Raw genomic sequence first — 25656 nt, forward strand, 5'->3', positions numbered from 1 at the left:
TAACAGCAATCTAGGTTTGTTCAATATATCGCATGACACTATGATCTTCTGCTATAAATTCTGTGTTTGATGATCCTGCTACACTAGCTACCCGACGAAGGAACAGCGCTCTGAAAGCTAGTACTTCCAAATAAACTGTTGGACTATAACCTGGTGTTGTATGACTTTTAACTTTGTGCACCCCAGTCCAACACTGGCATCTCCACAGTACTTTGGAAAGTACTGTTTAAGGAGCCTCGATGAATTTCTAAATTGTTGATGGTACACACTGCAACTGAATGTCGGTGGTGAAGGGAGTAGATGTCTGTGGATGTGGTGCCAGTCAAGCAGGATGTTTTATCCCAGGTAATGTCAAGTTTCTTGACTGTTGTTAGGATTGCACTCATCCAGACAAGTGGATTCCATTATACTACTGACTAGTGCCTTGTAAACAAGCAATGTGGAGAATGGTAGTGCATTACACAATAGTGAATTCCTAGTCTCTGGCTGCTTTCTCAATTGCAAAATATGCTTTATTCATAACAAAGTTGTCTATAAGTACATACAAACAAAGGGCTCTCAAATGTTCTGTATAGTCTCTGCAGAGCAAGAAAAGAAACACAATTGGAGTTTACATTCCACAGAGTTACTGTGCATTTTTCCCTCATGCAGGAAAAATATCTACATAAATTTGGAGGCACTCTCGGGTCTAAGAATGTGTATACTCTTGGGTCTTGGCAAAAATTCCTTAGATGGTGGTCTTTCCTCACTGTATATTGGTGACAATTGCTCTAAGCTTTAATTCATCCCTCAGCACATAATCCTGGACCTTGGAATGTGCAAGTCTGCAACACTTGGCCGTTGTCAACTCTTTGCACTGAAAGCCCAACAAGGTTTGGGCAGACCAAAAAGCATCTTTCCTCGGTTTGCATCCCAGGGAACAGCCTGTAGAACACAGTCCCATGTCACGAATCTGCTTGCAACAGACCCCACAAAAATCCCTGCATTACTCCCAGACCTTCTTTTCAAAGGTACATTTCAGCAAGAGATGTCTGGCAGTCTCTTCACTCCCATAGCTACTTTGGAAATAGAACCAGTCTGACTCAAGATTGGAATATTGGTGTTGAGTGATTTTAACTTTTTCCAAACTCATGACCGCTTCAAAGAACAACAGTAGGAGATACATGGGAATGCATCACCTGCAAGTTCACTTCCAAGCGACTTGCCATCGTGATTTGGAAATGTACAGCCATTCCTTTGGTGTCACTAAGTCAAAATCCTGGAACTTCCTTCCTAAAATGACTGTGGGTCTGCTTGCAGCACATGGACTGTAGCAGTTTAAGAAAGCAACTCACCACCATCACCTTCTCAAGTGCAATTGGGGACAGGCAATAAACGGTGGTTCAGCTAACAACTCGCACATTCCATGGTCTAATTAAAAATAATTCAGTAGCATTACCTTTGCCACTCCCTGGGGTAGAGAGTTTCAAGTACTCATGACCCTTGGAGTGAGAAACATCTCTAACGTCTGCCTTTCTACTATTTATAATTGGAATCACAAGGGGGTAATAGCTTAGGATCTACTGTGTGGTCAGGTTCAGTCATGCCAATATTCACTGTTCCAGTGTTTACATCGTTTCTTTATCAGAAAACTGAAACCCTCAGAACAATTAGGAAGTATTTATATGTGCACTTTACAACACTATGGGCTAAGTGCTGAAAATTGTAATTGGAATAGTTAGGTGTTTTTTTTCTGATTGACACATTACTCGAAGGGCCTTTCACTGAGCTATAGACTATATGAGTCTGTGAAACCCTCAATCCAAAGGATCAGTCCAGTGAACCTTTCTGCATTTCCAAAGGCCCTTACCCTCCCATTGGCCCCGCCCCCGTCTCACTAGCTCCGCCCCCAGCAGGTAGCACCGCCCCAAGTGCTGATTGCCACGCCCCCGGTGATATGGCCCCGCCCCGGTGACGCGGCCCCGCCGCCAGTAATATCATGGCCCCGCCCACAGCGATATGGCCCTGCCCATGGCCTGCTTTCCCCGCCCCAATACTGTTGGCCCCGCCCTTGGGCTTTAATGGTCCCGCCCGTTGGTTGAATCTCATTGTCCCGCCCCTGGCGCTGATCGCCTGGCCCACAACCGGCCGTTGGTCCACCCCCGGGCTGGTTAAACCCAACCTTACCCCTGAGGGTCATGGCCTCGTCTATTGACGCTTCCGTTGCACGTAAAACCTGGCGCTGCAGACCTCGCCCATTGTCGCGTGGACCCGTCCCTCACGCAATTGGCCGCGCCCACCGAGTCATTTGAGCCCGCCCACGGTGCCGCGTGACCCCGCCCCCTGAAGCTCGTGGCTCCGCCCCGGCGCGCTCACCCCGCCCTCTCCCAACGCTGCGGCGTGCTCCGTGGAGCCGCCGATGACGTGGCGCTGCCGGAACGGCGGGCTGGTGGCGCGCGCCCCCTGAGGCCGAGCAGTGCGAGGCGGGGCCGGAGCCTGTGAGTGCGGTGAGCACCCGGCGACAGCGGCGCTCGGAGCCAGAGCCCACACGACATGGCCCCCTGCAAACTCCTACTGTTGGCCTGTGTCGGCCTCACCATCGGCATCCTGAGGGCCCGAGCCGACGAACACGATCATACGGTAAGCGGTGAGGGGGAGGGTGAGGAAAATACCGGCGGGCGGGCGTCCCAGAGCCGAGGGTGAGGGCCCGTGTCTCCCATCTGGGTGCGGGCCCTGATTAGGCGGGTTCCGGTGTTGGTGGCGGCCGAGGGCCCGGATCGTGTACCGCAGCAGCGGCGGCCGGCCTCGACCAGGCCCCGGCCTGGAGTTAATGCCTGGGCCCGTGTTGATGGATTCCCCTTCCCGGCGCTGACCTTGCACCGGCTGCCTCTCGCTCCCCAGCCGGACTTGGCCTGCGGCCTGGGCCTCGCGTGTGACAACGGGCCGGGGATCTATGTTGTGTAGTTGTGGCAAGAGTCTGAACGCTTTGAGATTGTGCTTTAACAGTGAGGCAGTAATGTTACTGATAACAACAACCTTTTAATTTCCTTGCTCCGGCTTCCAGTATTAATCTGTGTTGTAAAGTGTGAAATAATTGACTTTTGGGTGTGCTTGGTTGACTGTTATCGCTATTTCTGTTAGTAGTTCAGACAGATGGAGCCTTATTCCTGATTCTCTGAACTGTACATAAGGACAGGATGGAATTGTGTTCACATTGGTTGTGACAGCTGCAAGTAACCAAACACATTTATTTTTATTAGTTGTTCTTGTGCTTATCGTGATAGCATTTGAAATAACTTTATGAACATGCTTTCTCTTTGTAAGAAAATCCAGTCTAAGCATTCATGGCCAGGCTTGACAGGTCCCAAGGTATGAGCAAGTAGGAGATGAAAGTTATAATCTGATTTGTAATGAAAAGGTTCTGAAATACAGCAATGATCTTCCAAGTATTACAGATCATGAAATTCCATGTTTAATGCAGATTTCAGTCCTTGTGGGTTATAAGAGGGAGATTAACCCCTGCTCTGAGTCTTTGTTCCTATCCATTACCTCCTGTTGAGATATTTGGGAGGATAAAGTTCTATGAATCTTTGTGTTTCTTTCAAGTTGAATATGTTATTAATAGTTGTTTGCCTCAATTCCGTTGCAAAAAAATTCTGCAAAGTCTGAGAACCGTTGCTTAATTGCAATCTTAAACAGAAAAAAAAATTAGAGATAGCACAGGACCTGATTGATAGATGATGAATAGTGAGCAGTGAATTTATCAACCTGATCTCAAGTAAAGAAGCAATGAACAGAGACTGTCCTGCCATTGAAATATATGGTTATACTCTCCACATTCAATATAAATCACTATTCCAAATTGATCACTATCCAGTAATAGCAGTCTGTAAAACTTCCAGTAAATTAAGTTTTGATGTACAAGATAAATCTTTTGCACTCAATGCCTTATTCTGTTTTTGAAATCGCAGGATGTGAAATTCTGACAGCAACATGAACAATTTTGTGTACTTTGTCCTCGTACTAAATGACATTAACAAACGTCTGTTTTGGCACTCACTGTTGCCTTTCAGCTCTGCCAGGTCAAGTTACTGCAGAGTACTGCTCCCTTCCATTTCATCCCAACTTCAAAGTATCACTTTGCTTCATTGCAATATTCTTTCATATCTAAGCCGATCCTGTGGCCAAGTGCGATTGCTGATTTAGTACTGAGGTGTAAGTTTGTCCTGTAGAACAATATCCTCAGGAAATTGGATAGGTGTTTTCCCAAATGCGTTTTAATTAGAAACCTTTCAACTAGAAAACAGCAAACTTGCTTTCTATCCATTTGGGCTGAGCTTCAAACTCGATAATACACCTGATGGTGCAAAATTGGAATCAGGTTCATCCTTCTGTAACCATTGCAGTCTAATACCTGAGCCAGACAGGTTCACTGTATTCCAGAACACTGAGCAGCAAGTCATTGGAACTTGAGGTAAAGAGACTTATTGTGTTGTGGTCTTGGGATTCTTTCAATATTAAAGAGAGCACTATCATGTTGTATTATATTTTAAGTTAGTGGCAGTGATAGTTCAAGTTGTTGTGCCTTGAACATGTAATGGGTAGATTACAAGTAAAATATAATGCTAAAATCTACGTTGAATCAAGAGAGAAAAGGGTATTTCACAGTTGTGCTGCCAAATGTTCATCGGATGTCTGGTTTTATTTGGAAGTTGTACTTTTATCTGCAATCTTTTATAAAATGCTTCTGGGAAGATTACACACTCTCAGCAGTAACTAATTATAGTTGTCCAGTCCCACTATATTATTGTTTTTATTATGTGTGAAATAATTCCACTGTGTACTAATCATGGAATATTTCGGTTTATATTACTACTTTATTTATTTCTTGGTTTTTGTACCAGAGCTCAGAAATGTTTGGTAATATATAAAATAGCAAGTTAGATCTGGAGCTAGAACTGAGCTGGTGCTAATGAACTACCAGAGTTGTTTATCAGTGGTAATTGATAATGCATCCAGAACCTTGAAATGTCTGTTTACTTGTCATTCCTGTTCTATTTACATTGAAGGTATTCGATAAACTGTTACATTTTGTCTTGCAAATTATATGTTTAGAAGCAATTTATTTTAAACAACCAGGCACTGTTTAGTAGGGGTGCTGTGCTGGTGATAAGATATTTTGATAACCTAAAAAGCAGAGCAGTAATCTTTGTAATAGCTGTATGGTGTATTGTAGAATTATCTTGTAATCAAGGTAAATAGTGTCAAATTCAGCACAAATAAATGGATGGAATGTGAAAAAGAGGGAGTTCTTTTGAGCTAGTATGTACATAGTTTAGGACATTAGGCTGAGGAAATGTGCTTAAAAGACCAGGTAAATCAGAATTGCTTTTAGGTGATGTTAAGCTTAAACTTGAGCTGTGTAAGGTTATTAAAGTTGGGCAAGAGAGTTTCATAATTTGCGGTCCTTGACTGAAAAAATCACAGTAGTTGCTTTTAATTTGCATTATAGTCTGGATGGATTTCATTTTTTGGAGATTGGTGAAAATAAAATGTGTGACCTGAGTATGAGACTGCTTGGAATGCAGCTGTTTTAAGTGAACCTTAATTTCAAGAAGAGATTCTGAGGGGTAGCGTGGTGGCTCAGTGTTTAGCACCCCTGGCTCACAGCTCCAGGGAGCTGGGTTCGATTCGCCTCAGGCAACTGTCTATGTGGAGTCTGCACATTCTATCTGTGTCTGCGTGGCTTTCCTCCCACAATTCAAAGATGACCAGGTTACGTGAATTGCCCATTGTGTTCAGGAATGTATCAGTTAGATGTATTAGTCAGGGGTAAATGTAGTCAGGGGAATGAGTCTGGGTGGGCTACTCTTTGGAGGGTCAGTGTGGAGTTATTAGGCCAAATGGCCTGTTTCCACACTGTAGGGATACTATGAATATCTTCCAGAAGCCTCAAAAGTCTGACGATAAAGAAAGAAAGCAAAACTCAATTTCAAGAAAAAGATTACTGTGTCCCAAATGTTCAAACATTTGTCAGTTTTATGCCGGTATATACAACACTATCGTTTTGAACACAAGATGTCCTGCAAATAAGTACTTGCGAGTTGGTCTCTACTGTGTCAACTCTGAGTAGATCAAGCAGCATCTCTTGAAAACATAGAAGTAAATGTTTCAGATATAACTCATGAGTAGAAGATATTACAATGAAGAGCTTCTAGGAAAAACTAGAGCAAGGGAAGAGAATTGTGTAGACCATTGCTTTTTCAAAAAATGTACAATGGGGGTAGGAATCATGGTATAAGAAATTTTGTTTTTTCAGATTTCAAGTAGCTGTGCTATTTATGATGGAGATGAATATTGGTTTGAAGAGTATCCTGCTTTTAGTAGGGCTGTGAAATTTTTAAAATCAATTTGCACCAGTGGAACAGCAGATAGTCTTTGGTTGAACATTGTCTTCAGTAAAACACTTCTAACAACTCCCTGAGTACTCTTGCAGTTTCAGTTTGAATTATGCAGAGGAGGGAAGAAATGAGCAAAATCAGATTTGATTTCCAAATAATCTAATGATCTACTCAGCACAGCAGTTGCTTTTAATTTGCATTATAGTCTGGATGGATTTCATTTTTTGGAGATTGGTGAAAATAAAATGTGTGACCTGAGTATGAGACTGCTTGGAATGCAGCTGTTTTAAGGAGAGGTGGAATGCAACCTGTTTATAGAACAAATAATTTCTAAAAGTTGAACAAGAGTGTATCTTGGAGCAGAATATTTAAACTCGTCCATAGGAAGCAACTGAACAATTTGTCCTTTTAATTTTATTCACTCTATTTTTTTCCTGCTTAAAATGTTGTGGGACTGGAGGTTTAGATGGGCTTGTTTTGACTGTGTGACATTGGTGAATTTAAAAAGTCAATCCACAGCCTTAATTCTGTTAATATGCAAATTTAAGGTGGTAATTCATTGAGCATTGACTTTAAGTTCATTGATCCTGACATTGAGTATGGGATATTTTTCGAGCCCCCACCTCCAGTGAGTTGTTTAATTGTCCACCACCATTGATGACAGGAAGAAGAGTTATACCCAAAACATGGACAACTTCACCTCCTGATACTGCCTGGCTTACTTTGCTCTTCCAACCTCAAGGATGTGACAGGACAGCAGGACCTAATATGATGCATTGTTTGTGAGATCACTTAGCCATGCCTGTTGCAAGCTGCTTCTGTTTTGCATGCAAGCAGTCTTGTGTTCTAGCTTTACAAAGTAGTTGCCTTGTTTTTAGATACACCTGACGCTGCGCTCTTCATTGAACTAGAGTTCAACACCTGGCTTGATGATCATGGTAGATTGTGGAGATATGCAAGCCATGAGATTATAAAATGTGGTTCTACTGCTGTTGATGGATGTCCCCTCCCTTCCATTCCTCTCATTGACCCTTCTTGCCACCAACCAGGTTCATTGCTACCATCGACCGACCAAGTCATACCCTCTACCTGTGTTGACCTATCCCCACTTCACCAGTCTGCACCCCACTCTATCTGTGGCTCCCCTTACACCTGATCCTAGTCCTGAAGAAGGTTTATATTTGAAACGTTGACTTCTCTACCTCCTGGTGCAGCCTGACTTGCTATGTTCTTCCAGCTTCCTGCTTGTCGGGTCTACTGCTGCTGATGGCATGCAATGCCTCATAGATATGGTGTTTTATGTTGCTAGATCTATTCAAAATCTGTCCTATTTAACATTGTGTTAGTGCCACACTGCACAATGCAGGATATGCATAATATATTATCTCTGCATTCTGACCAAACTGTCATGGACAGGTGCATCAGTGATAGAATACTGGGGCCAAGGTCAAATGTTTGCTCTCTTGTTGGGTGGAGGATCATAGACTAGGTGATACTCAGTAGGATGTTTTCTTGCCTATATTTGACCTGATGCTATGAGACTTTGTGGGGTTCTGAGTTAATGTTGAGTATCATCCTCCTAAACTATAAACAACTGAGCGAACACCTCTAGGGCAGGTGAAGACCAGGAATTGTGGTGTTTAGGACATTGAGATATGATTCAGTGAGTGTGACTGTCAGGCTGTTGCTTGACTAATCTGTGGGACAACTCCCAATTTTTATGCAAGCTCTCAGATGTTAGTAAGGACGACTTTGCAGGATCAACAGGGCCGAGATCAATGCGGTGGTCTGTCTGATTTTCATTCCTTTCTTTAGACTTTGCAGCAGTTTTGGCAACTCAGTGAATGGCGAGGGCAGTTAAGAGTCAGCCACATTACTAGATCTGGAATCAAAAGTAGGCCAGTTAAGGTAAAAATGGTAGATTTCCTACCCTTAGAAATTAGTGAACCAGATGGGTTTTAAATCACTCAGCAGTGTTTACATGATAATTTCATAATCAGAAGTGTTAGAATTTGACTCATATCCTCAACATTAGCCTCGGTTTCTGGACTATCCTCACCACCTCCACGCAAGTTGTGGGGATTGTCTGAAAGAATTCAGTTTAATGAGCTGAAGGCTCAAGTTAGTTCCAATGCTCTGGTTTGCTCCCAACAGCATTGTTTTTTTTTCAGATAGATGCTCAAGTTCATTTTTAAAGTTATGAATGGATTTATTTCTGCTCTTTTAGACAGTGCATTTCATATCACATCAGTTCATTGTAAAATTGTTACTCCTAATTTTCATACTTGTTCTTCTGTTACAGACCAATGTGCCCTTTGTGCTATTGATATAAATCTCCTAACTTTCAACAGTATTGAACGCCCCATTTAAGTCTCTCTTCTGCTATATTGAGAGCAAATCCAGCTTCTCTGTTCATTTGGGTAGCTAAACTTCCTCATGACTGATACCACTAAGGCAATGAACCTTCTCAAATGAATGGCGTCCAGAATTGTACACTTTACTCTGAAGCATAAGCAGTGATGTACAGAAATTTACAAGACTAGTTTACATTTGCAAAGCACCTTATACTCCTAAGATGTCCCAAGGTACATTATCAAACAAAATTTGAGGCTGAGCCATTTGGGATATAAAAGCACGTGACTAACGTCTTGAATAAAGGTGTAATTCTGTTTGTACAATGCATCTTACAAGGAGGAGAGTGAGAGAGAGGCAGCAAGATGCAATATTTTCTTGCCTTTGTGTTTGCTGCCTGAGGATTCTGTTTGCTGTTTCAGCAGCCTCACTAGCTTATCCCGCTGCTGTCAAACCTGTGTATGTGAGCCTCCAGCTCTCATTTAAAATTGTACCATTTAGTTTTGAAAGGCAAACCTTTCTGTAGGCACTTTGGATACAGTGAGGCCTAACACAGCTGGAGCCACTAAAACACTTCATAGTTAAAACATGTTACTGAAATACAAAACTATGATAAATGGGTCAAAATGTATTTTTCAAAATCTATTTCTTGCAGTTTAATCAACTTTGTATAGACCTTAACAATGCAGGGTTTCACGGGGCAAATGGTCATTGATTTCAAATCATCAAGTAGAACTGAAGCTCTGTGATCAGAGCACCCAAGAAACTTGAGAGCAAATTCAAACTCCTGTGTGAATAACGATTAATTCATGGTATTAGTTAATCAGTATAGGGGATTGTTAAAGCAGCACCTGACCTGTGCAGTTTGTGACATGGATCTGCTCTGCTGGCATGCTTTTCCCCAATATTGACATCTGCTTGTGATCTGATGACAATTTCTCATTTTAAATCGAGAGGGAAATGAGCAATTTTCCTTTGTTATGACATAGGACTGATAGCCGTGGTACAAGTGCCAAAGAATGAAAGTCAAGAGTTTAGTTAATCTGAATTGGGAACTTGAGTAGGCCATTCAGCCTCTTGAGACTGTTCCACTATTCAGTAAATTGTTAACTGATCTGATCACTTCACATTTCTGTCTACCCCAATGGACATTCTGTCTTACTCATCAAGAATTTATCTATCTATTCCTTAAAAATATTCGTAGACTCTGCTTTCAGAGCCTTTCAAGGAAGAAAGTTCCAAAGTCCTTCAATTCTTTGTGAGAAAATACTTAGTCTAATCTCTTGATTTGAATAGGTATAATTTATTGTTAAACGGTGTAAAGTTTGTTTATTTTTCTGTATTTTTGATTATGTGGTAAAATTGCATGAACTGGTTTAGAAGCCAAGGATTGTTGAAAGATTTTTAAAAAACAGGTTTCCTGATATTCATTGTAAGTGCTGTTTACACAATTGCTTGTTTAAGCAGTGAGAGAAGGTCGAGTTGCAGATTAGCTGGAGCCAAGAGGTGTGTACAAATCAAAGTTTGGCTGACAACGAGTAGCTGATTGGTCTGTGGGCTAGAGACCAGTCATCAAGACAAACTGTAATTGGTTCCCAGGTAGCTGAATAGCTTATGGTGTGAATGTTCGGAAATTATTTGAACTCTGGAAGAGGAAGGAAGCTGTTATTGCTCTGCAATAAAAAGCATCTCAAGCCTGAAGACAGCCTGTTTGTTTCCCCTCATCGGTTGTTGTAACCTTTCAATTAATATATCAGAGAGTTTTATAAGTGTGAACCAGTCATCCTGTGCTTCCTGCAAACAAATGAAAATAATGGAAGCAGGAAGATTGAGAAGAAGATTTCTGGTTGACAAAAGGACAAACTCTGTGGACAGGCACCATGTAAATGCTTTCCCGGCATTTTACTCTGCCCATAACGGCAATTTCTTCAGTCTGTGTGTGTGTTTCGAGGTGGAATTAAGTGAGACTGGGGGGGGGGGTTAGATTTTTAACTGATACAGTTATATGTTGGTGATTTATAAATTGTTTTACCTTCAGATAGAATCTAGTTCTTTGAAATATGTAGTAACTCTGTAAACGGAGACTTTGCCTTCACTTTTATTCATGTTCTTCTTGCCAGAGTGCTTTGCCATACATTTACACAGTTATTTTCCTTCTGTTGAAACTATCCCATTAGAATAATGAAATTTCTCCATTAGCACTTCTCTAATCCTGTAATTTCGTGCAGATTTACTCTTCTGTCTCTTTCCCACTATGGTGGCTATCACCCAGAAGTGAAATGGTTCATCTATTTTAACCAATAGATTCTGTCTTGGTATGCCAGAGTATGTGATCCCTACCAGTGCTGTAACAGCTCCTTCTACAGAAAGTGCCAAGTCTCCCATCTTTTACTTCTTTCCTTCCTTGCCTTTCCTGAATACTTTGTCAGGAAAGTCCGTTCACAATCATCTCCTCCTAATTTGAGCCAGGGCTTCATTTGTGTTGCTACATCTCCATTCCAGTGTGTCTGCACTGTAGCAACTTATTACCATGTTGAATGTGCTTAAGCAGATTGAATCCAAACCTTAGTTAGCTTTGCATTTTTTCCCTAATACACAAACATTGGCCCTCAACAATGTATAAAGCTCCACTGTAATACTGACTCGCTGAAATTATGCCTATTTTGTGCGTGATGCCATTGCTGTCCAGTGCCAGCTTCATACAGACCAACAGCATGTGCACCTTAATGACATATTTGTGAACAACATTTTACAACTTCAATGGACAGATGCCTCCAGAACAGGAAGCAGACAATTTAAAAATTGGTTTGAGGTACTCTATATAGTGTGACATGGTGTCTGATTGTTACCTGGAATAAGTTAAAAATCATACAACACCAGATAATAGTCCAACAGGTTTATTTGGAAGCACCAGCTTTCGGAGCGCTGTTTCTTCGTGTGGTTGTGAAGCAGGACCATAACACACAGATTTGTTAAATGCATCATTTTGCTTGCATGACACTGTTTTACGGTCCTGCTTCACAACCACCTGATGAAGAAATAGTGCTCTGAAAGCTAGTGTTTCCAAATAAACCTGTTGGACTAAACCTGGCGTTGTGTGATTTTTACTTTGTTCCTCCCCCGCCCCTGTCCAACACCGGCTCTTTCACATCATGGTTACCTGGAACAGACAGTGACTCTGGACACTTACACCATGAGTATCGTTATCATGAGTAAGCAGTGGTTCTGCACAGTTATGCAGTGAATGACCCTAACAGGAGCAAGTTGCCGTCTGATTCAAAATATATCGCTGTTTCTTCAGTGTTGTTTAGTCAAAATTCTTGAATACCTTTCCCAACGACATTATGGGTTTACTTAGATCACATGGAATGCAGCAGTTCAGAAAGGTTGCTCTTCACCAGTACAACAGCGATTCTTAATTCGAGAACTCCCACGTTGAGGGATAGATACGAACGTACAAATAAGGGGGCTGAAGGGTACTGAACTGTGTCATAATGTCCTATGTTCTAAGGAACAAGAGTTAGGCAACCACTCTACGAGCCCTATGAGTCTGCTTTGCCATTCATAAGATCACAGCTGATTTGATTTTAACTTCAGTTCTACATTCCTGCATATGCCTAATATTCTTTCATTCCCTTGGTAGTCAAGAATCTATCTACTTCTGCTGTAGATATATTTAAAAATTCTCCATCTGTTGCCTTTTGAGGAAGGGATTTTCAAAGACTCTTAACTCTTAAAATTAAATGATTCCCCACCCCACTTGTTTTTAAGCTGTGACCCCCTAGTTCTACGTCATCCCACAAAAGGACCCATGCTTTCAATATCCAGGAGAAAGTGAGGACTGCAGATGCTGGAGATCAGAGCTGAAAATGTGTTGCTGGAAAAGCGCAGCAGGTCAGGCAGCATCCAAGGAGCAGGAGAATCAACGTTTCAGGCATGAACCCGTCTTCAGGAATGAGAAAAGTGTGCCAAGCAGGCTAAGATAAAATGTAGGGAGGAGGGACTTGGGGGAGGGGCGTTGGAAATGCGATAGGTGGAAGGAGGTTAAGATGAGGGTGATTAAGTTGAGGGTGATAGGCCGGAGTGGGGCTGGGGGCGGAAAGGTCAGGAAGAACATTGCAGGTTAGGAAGGTGGTGCTGAGTTCGAGGGTTGGGACTGAGACAAGGTGGGGGTAGGGGAAATGAGGAAACTAGAGAAATCTGAGTCCATCCCTTGTGGTTGGAGGGTTCCTAGGTGGAAGATGAGGCGCTCTTCCTCCAGCCGTCGTGTTGCTATGGTCTGGCGATGGAGCAGTCCAAGGACCTGCATGTTCTTGGTGGAGTGGGAGGGGGAGTTGATGTGTTGAGCCACGGGGTGGTTGGGTTGGTTGGTCCGGATATCCCAGAGGTGTTCTCTGAAACATTCCGCAAGTAGGCAGCCTGTCTCCCCAATATAGAGGAGGCCACATCGGGAGCAGCGCATGCAGTAAATGATGTGTGTGGAGGTGCAGGTGAAGTTGTGGCGGATATGGAAGGATCCCTTGGGTCCTTGGAGGGAAGTAAGGGGGGAGAGGTGTGGGTGCATGTTTTGCATTTCTTGCGGTTACAGGGGAAGGTGCCAGGAGTGGAGGTTAGGTAGGTGTGGACCTGATGAGGGAGTCACGGAGGGAGTGGTCTTTTCGGAACGCTGATTGGGGAGGGGAATATATCCCTGGTGGTTGGGTCCGTTTGGATGTGGCGGAAATGACGACGTATATGGATACATCTGATATGATGTATATGGAGGTTGGTGGGGTGGGAGGTGAGGACCAGTGGGGTTCTGTCCTGGTGGTGATTGGAGGGGCAGGGCTCAAGGGCAGAGGAGCGGGAAGTGGAGGAGATGCGGTGGAGAACATCGTTGACCACGTCTGGGGGGAAATTGCGGTCTTTGTAGAAGGAGGCCATCTGGGTTGTTCGGATTGGAACTGGTCCTCCTGTGAGCAGATGCGGCGGAGACGAAGGAATATGGGATGGCGTTTTTACAGGGGGCAGGGTGGGAGGAGGTGTAGTCGAGGTAGCTGTGGGAGTCGGTCAGTTTATAGTAAATGTCCGTGTTGATTCGGTCGCTCGAGATGGAAATGGAGAGGTCTAGGAAGGGTAGGGAGGAGTCTGAGACGGTCCAGGTAAATTTGAGGTCGGGGTGGAAGGTGTTAGTCAACATCCACCCAATCAAGTTTCCTCGTGATCTTAAATATTTCAATTAATTCACCCTCTGACTGCTAAACTCCAGAGGATAGAGGCTGTCTAATCTTTCCTCCTAAGTCAATCCGCTCATTCCAACTATTAGTCTAGTAAACCTTGTCTGAACTGCCTCCGATGCATTAACATCCTTCTGTAAATATAGTCACCATTACCGTGCACAGTACTCCAGTTGTGGTCTGACTAATGCCTTCTATAACTGAAACATGGCCTCCCTATTCTGGTATTCAGTTTCCCCTTGCAATAAAGCATAACATCCTATTAGCTTTCCTGGTTATTTGCATTCTTGCTATGTAACATGTTAAAACCATCAGGGTTTTATGTTTCAATTAAGTAGTCTCTCTCTTTCCTGAACTCACTATTCAAATTTTCACCATAAGATAAATCACCCATTCCAGGTATTTTTGTGAATCACTGAAATGCTTTCATTGCACTTACATCCTTCCTTAAATAAGGGCACTAATGTTGTACACATACCTCAGATGAGGTCTCACCAGTACCCTGTGGAGGTGAAACATGACCTTACTAATTTTGTATTCAGTTCCCCTTGTAATTAACAGTATATTCTACTAGGTTACCTCATTAGTTGTTGTACATGCATACCAACCTTTTGCAACCTTTCCATGAGGATATATTTGAACCTCCAATCTCTGCATATTTCGCAATTTAGATGGTGCACTTTTTTTACTTTTTCTACTAAAGTGGTCAGTTTCATATTTTCTGACATTATATTCCATCTGGATGCTTTCCTGCTCAACCTATGTAAATACCTTTTTAGCTTCTTTATCTCTTCTTCACAAATAACTTTCCCATTTAGAGTCAGAGTTATATGGTCCCTCAGCACAAAAAAGGCCCTTGGACCCATCAAATTGCACGAACGATATCCACCACTAAAGGTGCACTAATTCCAATTTTCTGCACTTATACCATATCATTGAATGTTATGATATTTCAAGTGCTCATCCAGATATTTTTTAAAAGGTTGTAGTAGTAATAGACATTTTTTGTTACATGTATTTATGCAGTTACAGTAAAATGTATAGAAGCTGCCATAATTCACTGCCACTTTGGTTACATACATTATAACAAAAATTTAGGGCCAATTACATTATTTTGTTCTATACATGGCTCTTCATTTCCTAAGTAGTTACTGGGATGCTGCCACACTCTGCAGCAGCCAAGCCATTGCTTGAGGATGCAACAGCAAGGAGAAGCACACTGAAGCAGCCCTGCTGACCAGACCTGGAATATCACTGCTGCCAACGCCACCTCATCACCACCAATACTCCAGCTGCTGCAACAGCCAGGTGACTGACCCCCAGTCTGGTGGACCAGGCCCCATTTCAGCTTCCAAGAATCGATTGACTATACAAGTTAACTCCTGATGACTAAGAGATCACTCACTCTGCACCAGTTACAGGCACCACCACAATGTCGTCATACATTTGTAAAGTTTCCAGTCTCCACTACCTTTCCAGGCAGTGCATTCCAGATTCCCACCAAAATCTGAGTGAAAAGTTTTTTTTTTCTCAAATCCCCTCTGAATCTCCTGTCCCTTACCCTAAAATTACAACCCCTCTGTGATTGACCCCTGTCCTAATAACCTTCTACACTTCAATCGTTTCCTCCTTCAGCCTTTTCTGCTCTAAAGAAGACGATCCAAGTCTGTCTCTTATATCTCAATTGCTCCATCCCGGCAACTTTCTGATGAGCCTTCTCTGTATATCTCTCGAGTGCTACATCGTTCCTGTAGTGGGGTGTCCAGACTGCACACAGTACTCCAGCTGTGGCCTAACCAACGCTCTGTACAATGACATTACCTCCTTGCTGTTATACTCTATGCCATAACTGATGAAAGAAAGTGTCCCATTTGCCGCCTTAACTATCCTATTCACATGTATAGGGGTAATTATTCACAGACTTCAGGGATCTGTGAATAATTACCCCAAGATCCCTCTGTTCCTCTGAGCAATCCAGTGACCTGCCATTTATTAAATACTCCCTCATCTTGTGTTTCTTCCCAAGTGTGTCACCTTCCACTTAACAGCGTTATATACCATATGCCACTGCTCTGCCCATCTGACCAACCCATCTATATATTCCTATAATCTACAACCATCGTCTTCACTAATAACCATCCTACCATCCTTGGTGTCATGTGCAAACTTGCTTAACATTCCCTCTACATTTTCATCTGTATCATTTATATACAGGTTGTTCTACTGTAAAATGTGTTTTGTTAATGCAAATTTGCTGTAATGTGATTGACAAATTGTGGACACTGTTTCTAAAGCACAAACCTTTTTAAAATGTGTTGTTTTGGCTGTAAAACTCAAACTTTTAAAATGTGTGTTGGCTGTCAAGCAGTTCCATCACCAACTTTAAGCGCTGTTTCTAAAGTGTGATTTTTCTATAATGTGGGTTTGCAAAGAATGCAACCATGCATTACAGAACAAACGGTAAGTCCCAGTACTCATTCTTGTGGTACGCTACTGGACACTGGTCTCCAGTCACTTAAACAACCTTCTAATACTACCCTTTACGTCCTATTACTAAGCCAGCTTCTGCTCCCTCTTGCCAAGTTTTCCTGAACTCTGTTTGCTTTCAGCTTCTTGATCAGTGTCCTATGTGGTACCTTGTCAAAAGCTTTGCTAAAATCTATATAAACAACATCAACTGAAATTCCCCAAGCAACACACTTGATCAGATTTTTGAAAAATTCTAACAAATTTGTTCGGTATGACCTCCCTCTGCCAAAGCCATGCTGACTATCCCTAATTAACCCATGTTTCGCAAGTAGATATTAATTCTGTCCTTAAGAATTTTCTCCAGTAGTTTCCTTACTGCTGACGTGAGACTGACCAGTCTATAATTTCCTGGTTCATCTCTACCACCTTTGTTGAAAACTAGAACCACATTAGACATCTTCCAGTCCTCTGGCGGCACCCGCCCCCTCTCCCCCCCCCCACCCATGGGCAGAGAGGAGAGAAAAATTTGTGTTAATGCCCCTGCAATTTCCTGCTTCACCTTCCATAGCACCCTGGGATACAATTTGTCCAGGCTAGGGGATTTGTCCATTTTTAAGCCTGTAATAACATCTGGTGCCTCCCCACTTCCTATGTCAAAATGTGCAAGTTCTTCACAGTGCCTTTTCCTGAATGCCATACTTCAGTTTTCACTCTGGAAAAGGAGAACCGAAGAGAAATATTCATTTAACATCCTTCCGATATCCTGCGGTTCACACACCGATTGCCTCTTGGTCCCAAATGGGCACTATCCTTTCACTGGTTAACCTCTTCCCTTTAATATAAAGTATCTTAGGATTCTCCCTAAGTTTGTTCACAAGTCCTTTTTCATGCCCCCTTTTTTTGTTCTTCTAATTGCTTTCTTAAGTTCCTTCTTACACTTCCTATTTTCTTGTTGGGCTGCAACTGAATTGCTCCCTTTGAACTCACTGAAAGCATTTTTGTTCTTCCCAGCCAGTCCGGTATTGTCTAGAAGTCTAAGGTTCTCTGAGTTTATTGCTCCAATATTTTACCATAAAGGGTTCATGTTGGACTTGTATTTGTCCTGTGCCAATGACAGATTCAACAACCATGCATTCAGTCCCTTCATCAAAGATACTTATTTTTGGAGGCCTGCACGCTACCCCTAAAAATGACTTCTTGCCTTTAGTAACTATCCTTCATACCCAAATTGATTTACGCCTTGATTTCCTGAATTTGTCATCCTCTCTACTGTGCAAATACAATAATTAATTATCAGAACTACCCTTCAATCTTTTTCTACCTCAGTCTTTCCCAAATGTTATATCAATGTGTCATCCTGCAGCTATGTCTTTGTAATGGCTATATGACCCGATATGTATTTCTATTTTTGTTATTAGTTTATCTGTTCAGAATGCTTCATACGTTCAGACGCAGAGGCTTTAATTTTGTTCTTCAATAGACAATAGGTGCAGGAGTAGGCCATTCTGCCCTTCGAGTCTGCACCACCATTCAATATGATCATGGCTGATCATCCTTAATCAGTATCCTGTTCCAGCCTTATCTCCTTAACCCTTGATTCCACAATCCTTGAGAGCTCTATCCAACTCTTTCTTAAATGAATCCAGAGACTGGGCCTCCACTGCCCTCTGGGGCAGAGCATTCCACACAGCCACCACTCCCTGGGGGAAGAAGTTTCTCCTCATCTCTGTCCTTAAAAACCCCGTATTTTTAAGCTGTGTCCTCTGGTTCGGCACTCACCCATCAGCGGAAACATGTTTCCTGCCTCCAGAGTGTTCAATCCTTTAATAATCTTACATGTCTCAATCAGATCCCCTCTCAGTCTTCTAAACTCAAGGGTATACAAGCCCAGTCGCTCCAGTCTTTCAGTGTAAGGTAATCCCGCCATTCACGAGGAATTGACCTCGTGAACCGACGTTGCACTCCCTCAATAGCCAGAATGTCTTTCCTCAAATTTGGAGATCATAACTGCACACACTACTCCAGCTGTGGTCTCACTAGGGCCCTGTACAGCTGCAGAAGAACCTCTGCTTCTATACTCAATCCCTCTTGTTATGAAGGCCAGCATGCTATTAGCCTTCTTCACTACCTGCTGTACCTGCATGCTTACCTTCATTGACTGGTGTACAAGAACACCCAGATCTCTTTGTACTGCCCCTTTACCTAAATTGATTCCATTTAGGTAGTAATCTGCCTTCCTGTTCTTGCCACCAAAGTGGATAACCATACATTTATCCACATTAAACTGCATCTGCCATGCATCTAACCACTCACCTAACTTGTCCAGGTCACCCTGTAATCTTCTAACATCCTCATCACATTTCACCCTGCCACCCAGCTTAGTATCATCAGCAAATTTGCTAATGTTATTACTAATTATTATTATAATTCCTTCCGGTCATGGCATTATTATTTCCCAATTTAAACACTTCTGTTTTGCCCTTTCTGTACTTTTTGATTTGCCCCATCTTCCCAAACATAATCACTTGGCCCCATTATTTAGTTTAAAACACTCTCTAGTTCCCTGGTTCTGCAGTTTGCAAGAGCACCTGTCCCAGCCTTGTTCAGATGTAGACTATCTCAACAGCATAGATTCCACTTTGTCTATTTCTACTGCCCTACAAACTGGAACCCACTTCTGCACCAGCCTTTGTGTCACTCATTAACTTCACTGATCTTATTTGCCCTCTGCCGACTTTCGTGTGGCTAAGGGAATAATTCAAATCTATTACCCTTTGAGCTCTGCTTTATTTGATACTTTATTTCTCATACTGATTGTGAAGTACCTTTCTTCCTTGTGTTGTCTAAATTGACCTCCCTCGCTGCCTATGTTCCTCTTAGCCTTGAACGTGCTTCACAAATCTTGGTATGAGGCAAGCAGTACAACCTTCTGAATTCTTGCTCTTCTCTGCAGGGAACAGCATCAATCCCCTGCAGATTACTATCTTCCTCTAATACCACTGCATTCCTTTTTGCAAAACTCACTTAAGTGGGTTCCTGTGCTCATCAGTGCCATAGTTGGGTATCTCAACCACCCAGCAGTCCCCCTCACGCACCCAACAAACCAAAAGAATGCCAAACCTGTTGAACAATTGCTGAGGTGCTCCCATCTCCTGCTTTCTGGGTCCCAATAACTGCCTCAACTGCACCCACAGTTCTTTAGCCCTGACCACTGATCAGATCAGAAAATACTAAGTAGTGTGACCACCTCCAGTAAGAAAACATGCAGAGACACAATATTCAGAATTAACATGGTAAATATGGATAATATGCTGTGATTGTACACTCCCACACTACACATCAAAAAGCTAATGAACTCAGGACGGATTTCACACATTTCTCAGTAAATCCCCCCTAGCTGTTAATAACAGTGGGTTATCAATCTCATGAAATTTCATAAGGAACTGCAGTTCTTCATTTTTGCTGATACTGTCTTTAAACTCACTCTTAAAAACCATTCTATATGAGTTAATTGGATGAATGCTCCTGTTCCTGTATGCTCCCCTTGATCACAGTCCAGTACTTCTACACAAACACAACTCCACCTTTTTGCTAGATCTGTCGCTGGGTCTTCTGAGTTCCACTTTGGCTCAGTTGTATGAGGCAACTACTGCTTGTGGCATTTTAAATGCCACTTTCTTAGCTGCACTGTCATGTTAATTCAAGTTGGTTTAAAAGCCCCACATGGCATTCCCTATTATGGAGGCAGCAACTTTCCCACTTCTTAGCTCCCCAGGATGACTTCTGAGTTCTCACTCAAATTCATTAGCTGTCTACTGAACTCGTAGGACTTACTTCTGAGTTCATTCTAGCAGCATAGTGCCATATATGGCATATACTACCCCTAGTTCTCTCTTTCTCCAGCTGCCTGTGTCCCCTAAACTGTCCCCAATTACCTATTGAAGAACTTACAATAGTCCTTACAATAGTCACAGGGCAGAATTAAGAACTGACTGTGCTCTGAATGTTGCATTCTCCGAAAATGCATGCTTCTCTGATACAATTGGATACACAAGAAATGGATTTTATCACACGTTCCCACCAATTCCTGCACAGTTGAACCTTAGAAATACAGTCTGTTCAGCTATAATGTCGTAGTTGTGTCCTCATGCGACTTTGTGTTGTAGAAGATTGCACAATAGAAATAATGGGAACAACGGGAATTAAACACCTCGAGTGGACTTAAGGTAACTGGGAATGAAATCATGTAATAGCTCACGAGTTCACATTTTTTAAAAAAATTGTTCACCAATTCACCAATCGCGTTACGCCCAAATCATGTTGATGAAATGCGAGTTAAAGGGGAATGCCCTGTATATAGGGGGCCTGGCAGTAGAGATATTTATTGACCATCTGGAGGCAGAGTTCATTGAATGTGTTAGGGACTGTTTCTTGGAGCAGTGTGTTATGGAACAAACTATGGTGCAGGCTACTCTGGATTTGGTATTGTGTAATGGGAAACTTTGAAACATAAACAAAAGGATACTAACCATTAATAAAAAGAAATAAGATATATTATGAAAGAAAACTAACAAAATTCATGGTGGAGTTTTCACACAGTTTTCATGGTGGAGGACAACAGTACCATTCCTATTGGAACAGGCAAGTCAGAGGTCGAACTTAGAACGAGCAACATTGATAGGGATAAAATACTCAGCAAGATATTAGGATTGAGGGCAGACATGTCCTCAATAGAGGAATAGAACATAAAGGTAAGGAAGTATTGTTGCAACTATACAAGGAATTGGTATATTGTACACAGTTTTGGTCCCCTTATTTGAGGAAAGATGGAATAGCATTGGAGGCAGTTCAGAGGAGATTCACTAGATTGATCCTAGAGATAAGGGGTTTGTTGTTTGAAGAGAGATTGAACAGTTTAGGCCTATACTCTCTGGACTTTGAAAGAATGAGGGGAGATCAAATTGAGGTATTTAAGATGATATTCAGTATGGCTAAAATATACGTGGAGCAGATCCTCTTGTGAGGCATTCTCGGTTATATCTTTAGGATGAGGGGTAGCAAATTTAAAACGGTTGAGGAAGCTACTTCTCCCAAAGGGTTGTGAATCCGTGGAATTTGCTACCCCAAAGTGCGATGGATACTGGAACAGTGAGTAGTAAATTTAAAGAAGAATGAGACAGATTTTTAATTGGTAATAGGTTGAAGGGTTATGGGGAGAGGGCAGGAAAATGGGAATGAAGAGCATATCAGCCATGAAGGAATGGTGGAGCAGACTCAATGGGCTGAATGGCCTAATTCTGCACCTGTGCCTTATTAACTTACCTAGACACCATTTTAGGTCATCAAAGTTGATTTTGCAGGACTTCTGCCTGAATCTTTGTAGAGGTCAGAAACATTTGTAAGTCAGTTCACTTGTTAAACTTGGACCTACAGGTATTGTTGAAATTTCCCCAGCATTCTTATCTGTGACTCTTGCATAAATTCTCACCCTGAACATTGGCAAGGCAAAGGACCTCCAACCTGGCCTGGTGTGGAGTGAAACCCCAATCATCAAGGTCCCCAGCGTGCCCTTATCAAACATTGACTGTTTCTAGTACCTTGGGAGTGTTCTGTCGGCAAAACCAGATATTCATGAAGAGGTCCAGCCCCCCCCCCCCCCCGCGAGCACAGCTTTTGGTTGCCTGAGGAAAAGGTTGTTTGAGGACAACAACATCAGATTCGTCACCAAGATCATGGTCTACAGAGCTGAGCTTGTTCCCGCCTTCCTATACGGCTCTGAGATGTGGGCTGTCTCCAGCAGACAGCTCAGGCGCTGGAGCAGTACCATCAACACTGGGGCGGCATGGTGGCTCAGTAGTTAGAAGCATGAAGGACCCAATTCAATTCCACCCTCTGGCAACTGTCTGAGTGGAGTCTGCGTGGATTTCCTCCGGGTGCTCCAGTTTTCTCCCACAATCCAAAGGTGCGCAGTTGGCCATGCTAAATTGCTCAGTGTTCAGGGATGTATAGGTTGGGTGCATTAGTCATGGGAAATAGTAGAGGAATGGGTCTGGGTGGGATCCTGTCTGGAGGGTTGGTGTGGACTTGTTGGGCCAACTGGCCTGTTTCCACATTGTAGGGATTCCATGATTATAATGCTGCCTGCACAACGTCTTGCAAATTCGTTGGGAAGAAAAATGCAATACCAGCAGGCCAACATCTCAGCATTGAGGTACTGACCACCTTTGAGCAACTACGATGAGCTGGATCATGTCGTCCACATGACCAACACAAGACTCCCCAAGCAGGTGCTCTACTCACAGCTTTGAAATGGCAGACGAGGCCTAGGTGAACAGAGGAAGGACTTTAGTGATACACGACGCCTCACTAGTGAATTGCAGCATTCCCACGGACACCTAGGAATCACTGACCATAGACTGTCCAAAGTGGAGGAGGAGCACGCAGTAAAGCTGCAAACTCCTTGATGCTTGCCGTTAGGAAAAAACTAAGGACCGGTGAAAACAACAAAAGGAGAGTGCTGCCATGCCAATGTCTCAGCCATTCTTTCCCACGGCTGCCACCTGCCCAGATGTAACAGAGCCTGCGGAAGCTGCATCAGACTATCCAGCCACCTTACGGACCCATCCTGAGTGTGGAAGAGAGTCATCCTCCTCTGCAAAAGACTGCCACTGACGATGAAGTCTCACTGCAATGCAGGAGTTTGGGAACGACAACTGACATCACTGCATAACCAACTGCATAGCTCAGAGATGATCAAGTGCACTAATCAAGCAACTTACTGGTTGCTCATGAGCAGTGTCCCCTTTTAAAATGTAAGCGGAATTGCTAAACTTGAAGGAAAGTGGAATGCAACAGCCAGTGCTGGAAGGAGACACATTAGAGAGAGCATGGTTGACAACTGCCCTGTACAATTGGACTTTTGCTAACTTAGAGGATAGTTAAAATCTTGCCGATACAGTTTGTTGAAGGTTGACATGATCAGTTGATCAATAACAAGTGGGAGCGGAATAGGCATTCAGCTCATCGAGTCTGCACTACCATTTAATGAGATCATAATTGATCTGATACTCAACTGCACTTTCCTGCCTTTTCCCCATAAACTTCAATTCCCTTACTGATGAAAATCAGTCTCTGTCTTCACGGTCTCTTGAGAGAGATGGGTTCTTAGCTATGGGAAATGCTCAATATCATCCAGAGCAGATCGGCTGAGTTTTCTATAACAAACAGAGAATGCTGGAGAAACTAGCCAGCATCTGTGGAGAAAGGAACAAAGTCTGATACACTGCTTCTTCAGAATGAGTTTTCTAATGCAAGAGTGAAGAGATCAAATCTGGTGCAGAGTGAACAACACTGCAATCACTGCAAACTGGCTCAAGGGGGAGTATTGAAAAAGCTGGCAGTGAAAATAAAGGGATTTTTTTTATCAGCACTAATGGATACTGAACAAACTTGGTCCAAGTGTCTATATTACTCAAGTTGCCGACTAAACAACAGTCATCAACACAATTACATTGCAATCTTAAGGTTTTATAAAATCTAAACTTGACCCTTCTCAACCTGTTAGAATAGGAGTATCAGATTAGTCCTATGCTACTTTTGCATTGTGGGGCAATTAAAGATTAAAGAATGAATACAGCAGTATAGGTGGACTATCTGGCCCATTAAGTTTGTATAGGCACTCTACAACAGCAAATCATCTAATCACAAGTCCTGCCTGTAGATCTTGTTATTTTCATGTACTTGTCTAATTATCTATTATTGGGGGCGGCACGGTGGTTCAGTGGTTAGCACTGCTGCCTCACAGTACCAGGGACCCAAGTTCAATTCCAGCCTCGGGCGACTGCCTGTGTGGAGTTTGCACATTCTCCCCGTGTCTGCGTGGGTTTCCTCCTGGTGCTCCGGTTTCCTCCCACAGTCCAAAGATGTGCAGGTCAGGTGAATTGGTCATGGTAAATTTCCCCATAGTGTTAGGTGCATTAGTCAGAGGGAAAGGGGTCTGGGTGGGTTACTCTTCGGAGGGTCGGTGTGGACGTGTTGGGCCGAAGGGCCTGTTTCCACACTGTAGGTAATCTAATCTAATCTTCTGAAAAGCATGAATCTGTCTTCACCATTCTCTAAAGCTCTAGATTCTGAACAGGTGGTGCACAAAAGTTTTGTTATGTCGTCACACATTCTTTTGTTCACCTTAAATCAGTGTCTTCTGGTTTATGTCTCTTAGCAATTTTAATCTCTTTTTACTGTGTTCTGATCCCCTCATGATTTTCAACACTTTTGTCAAATTTCCTTTTTGACCAGGTCAGCGAGAATAGCCCCAACTTGTCCATTCAGTTGGTGTAATTGAAGTCTGCCTTCCTGGCAACTTGCTCATTGATCTTTTCAACACCTTCTCTGCAATGCTTTGAGATATGTCTAGTACTTTGGTCAAAACTGGATATACTTCTGCAGTTCAGGCTGAACCAGAATTTTATAAGTGGTCAATATAATTTTCTTTCTTTTGCAGTCTTCTAACTGCTTTCTTTATGCCTCATACAGCCATTTCTACATCTCCTTTAGAGTTGTGTTCTTTTATTTTGCATAACCTTTGTGTTTTTCCTATCAAACTGTATTGCTTTGTAGTTTCCTGTATTAAATTTCATCTGCCGCTTCTCCACACCCTCTTGAAGTCTCCACCAGCCTCTCATTTCACTGTACTCCGAAGTTTTCTATCACCCACAGATTTTGAAATCTTTACATTCCAGTTTAGATCGTAATCTAGGTTAAGAAAGAGTAATCCAAATACTTGTTTCCCTGGGCATCCTTCTACACCTTTCTCCAGTGTGAAAAACAATTGTTTGCCGTTACTCTGTAGCCTGTCACTCTATCAACTTTCTATCAACTTTCTATCAGAGCTGCCACTGTTCCTGATATTTTGTGGATTTCAACTTTACTGACACACCTGTTGTTTGGCATTGTATCAAATGCGTTTTGGGAGTCCATAATCCACCTCTTTTACTGTATTTCTCTTGAACTTGTCTCATTCAAAACATATCAAATTTTATGAAAAAAAATTGGTTTGCGATGAATATAAAAAGTGCCTCTGCAATTTCCATGCCTACTTCCCTTAGCATCCTCAGGTGCATCTGATATGGTCATGGTGACCTATTAATATATAATTCAGCCAGCCTTCATAATGCCTCCTTTTTGTTAATTTTTAACTTATTTAGTGGCTCACTTATCTTTCTCATTGCAACTTTAGTCGC

The 25656-nt window shown here is 42.5% G+C and overlaps 1 protein-coding gene across 1 annotated transcript in view; it reads left to right on the top strand.

The window, feature by feature from the left end:
* The first annotated feature begins 2429 nt into the window (after window positions 1-2429).
* Window positions 2430-25656, top strand: part of tm9sf3 (transmembrane 9 superfamily member 3) — a 155816-nt gene continuing 132589 nt past the window's right edge. Inside the window, exon 1 of the mRNA XM_043678647.2 lies at window positions 2430-2619. Within this exon, the coding sequence (XP_043534582.1) occupies window positions 2533-2619 (87 nt within the window). The 5' untranslated portion in view covers window positions 2430-2532. The remainder of the gene's footprint in view (window positions 2620-25656) is intronic.

Source organism: Chiloscyllium plagiosum, unplaced genomic scaffold (genome assembly GCF_037043375.1).
Source record: "Chiloscyllium plagiosum isolate Xiang-an unplaced genomic scaffold, Cpla_swu_hap1 HiC_scaffold_43, whole genome shotgun sequence".
In the NCBI taxonomy this organism is placed as follows: domain Eukaryota; kingdom Metazoa; phylum Chordata; class Chondrichthyes; order Orectolobiformes; family Hemiscylliidae; genus Chiloscyllium; species Chiloscyllium plagiosum.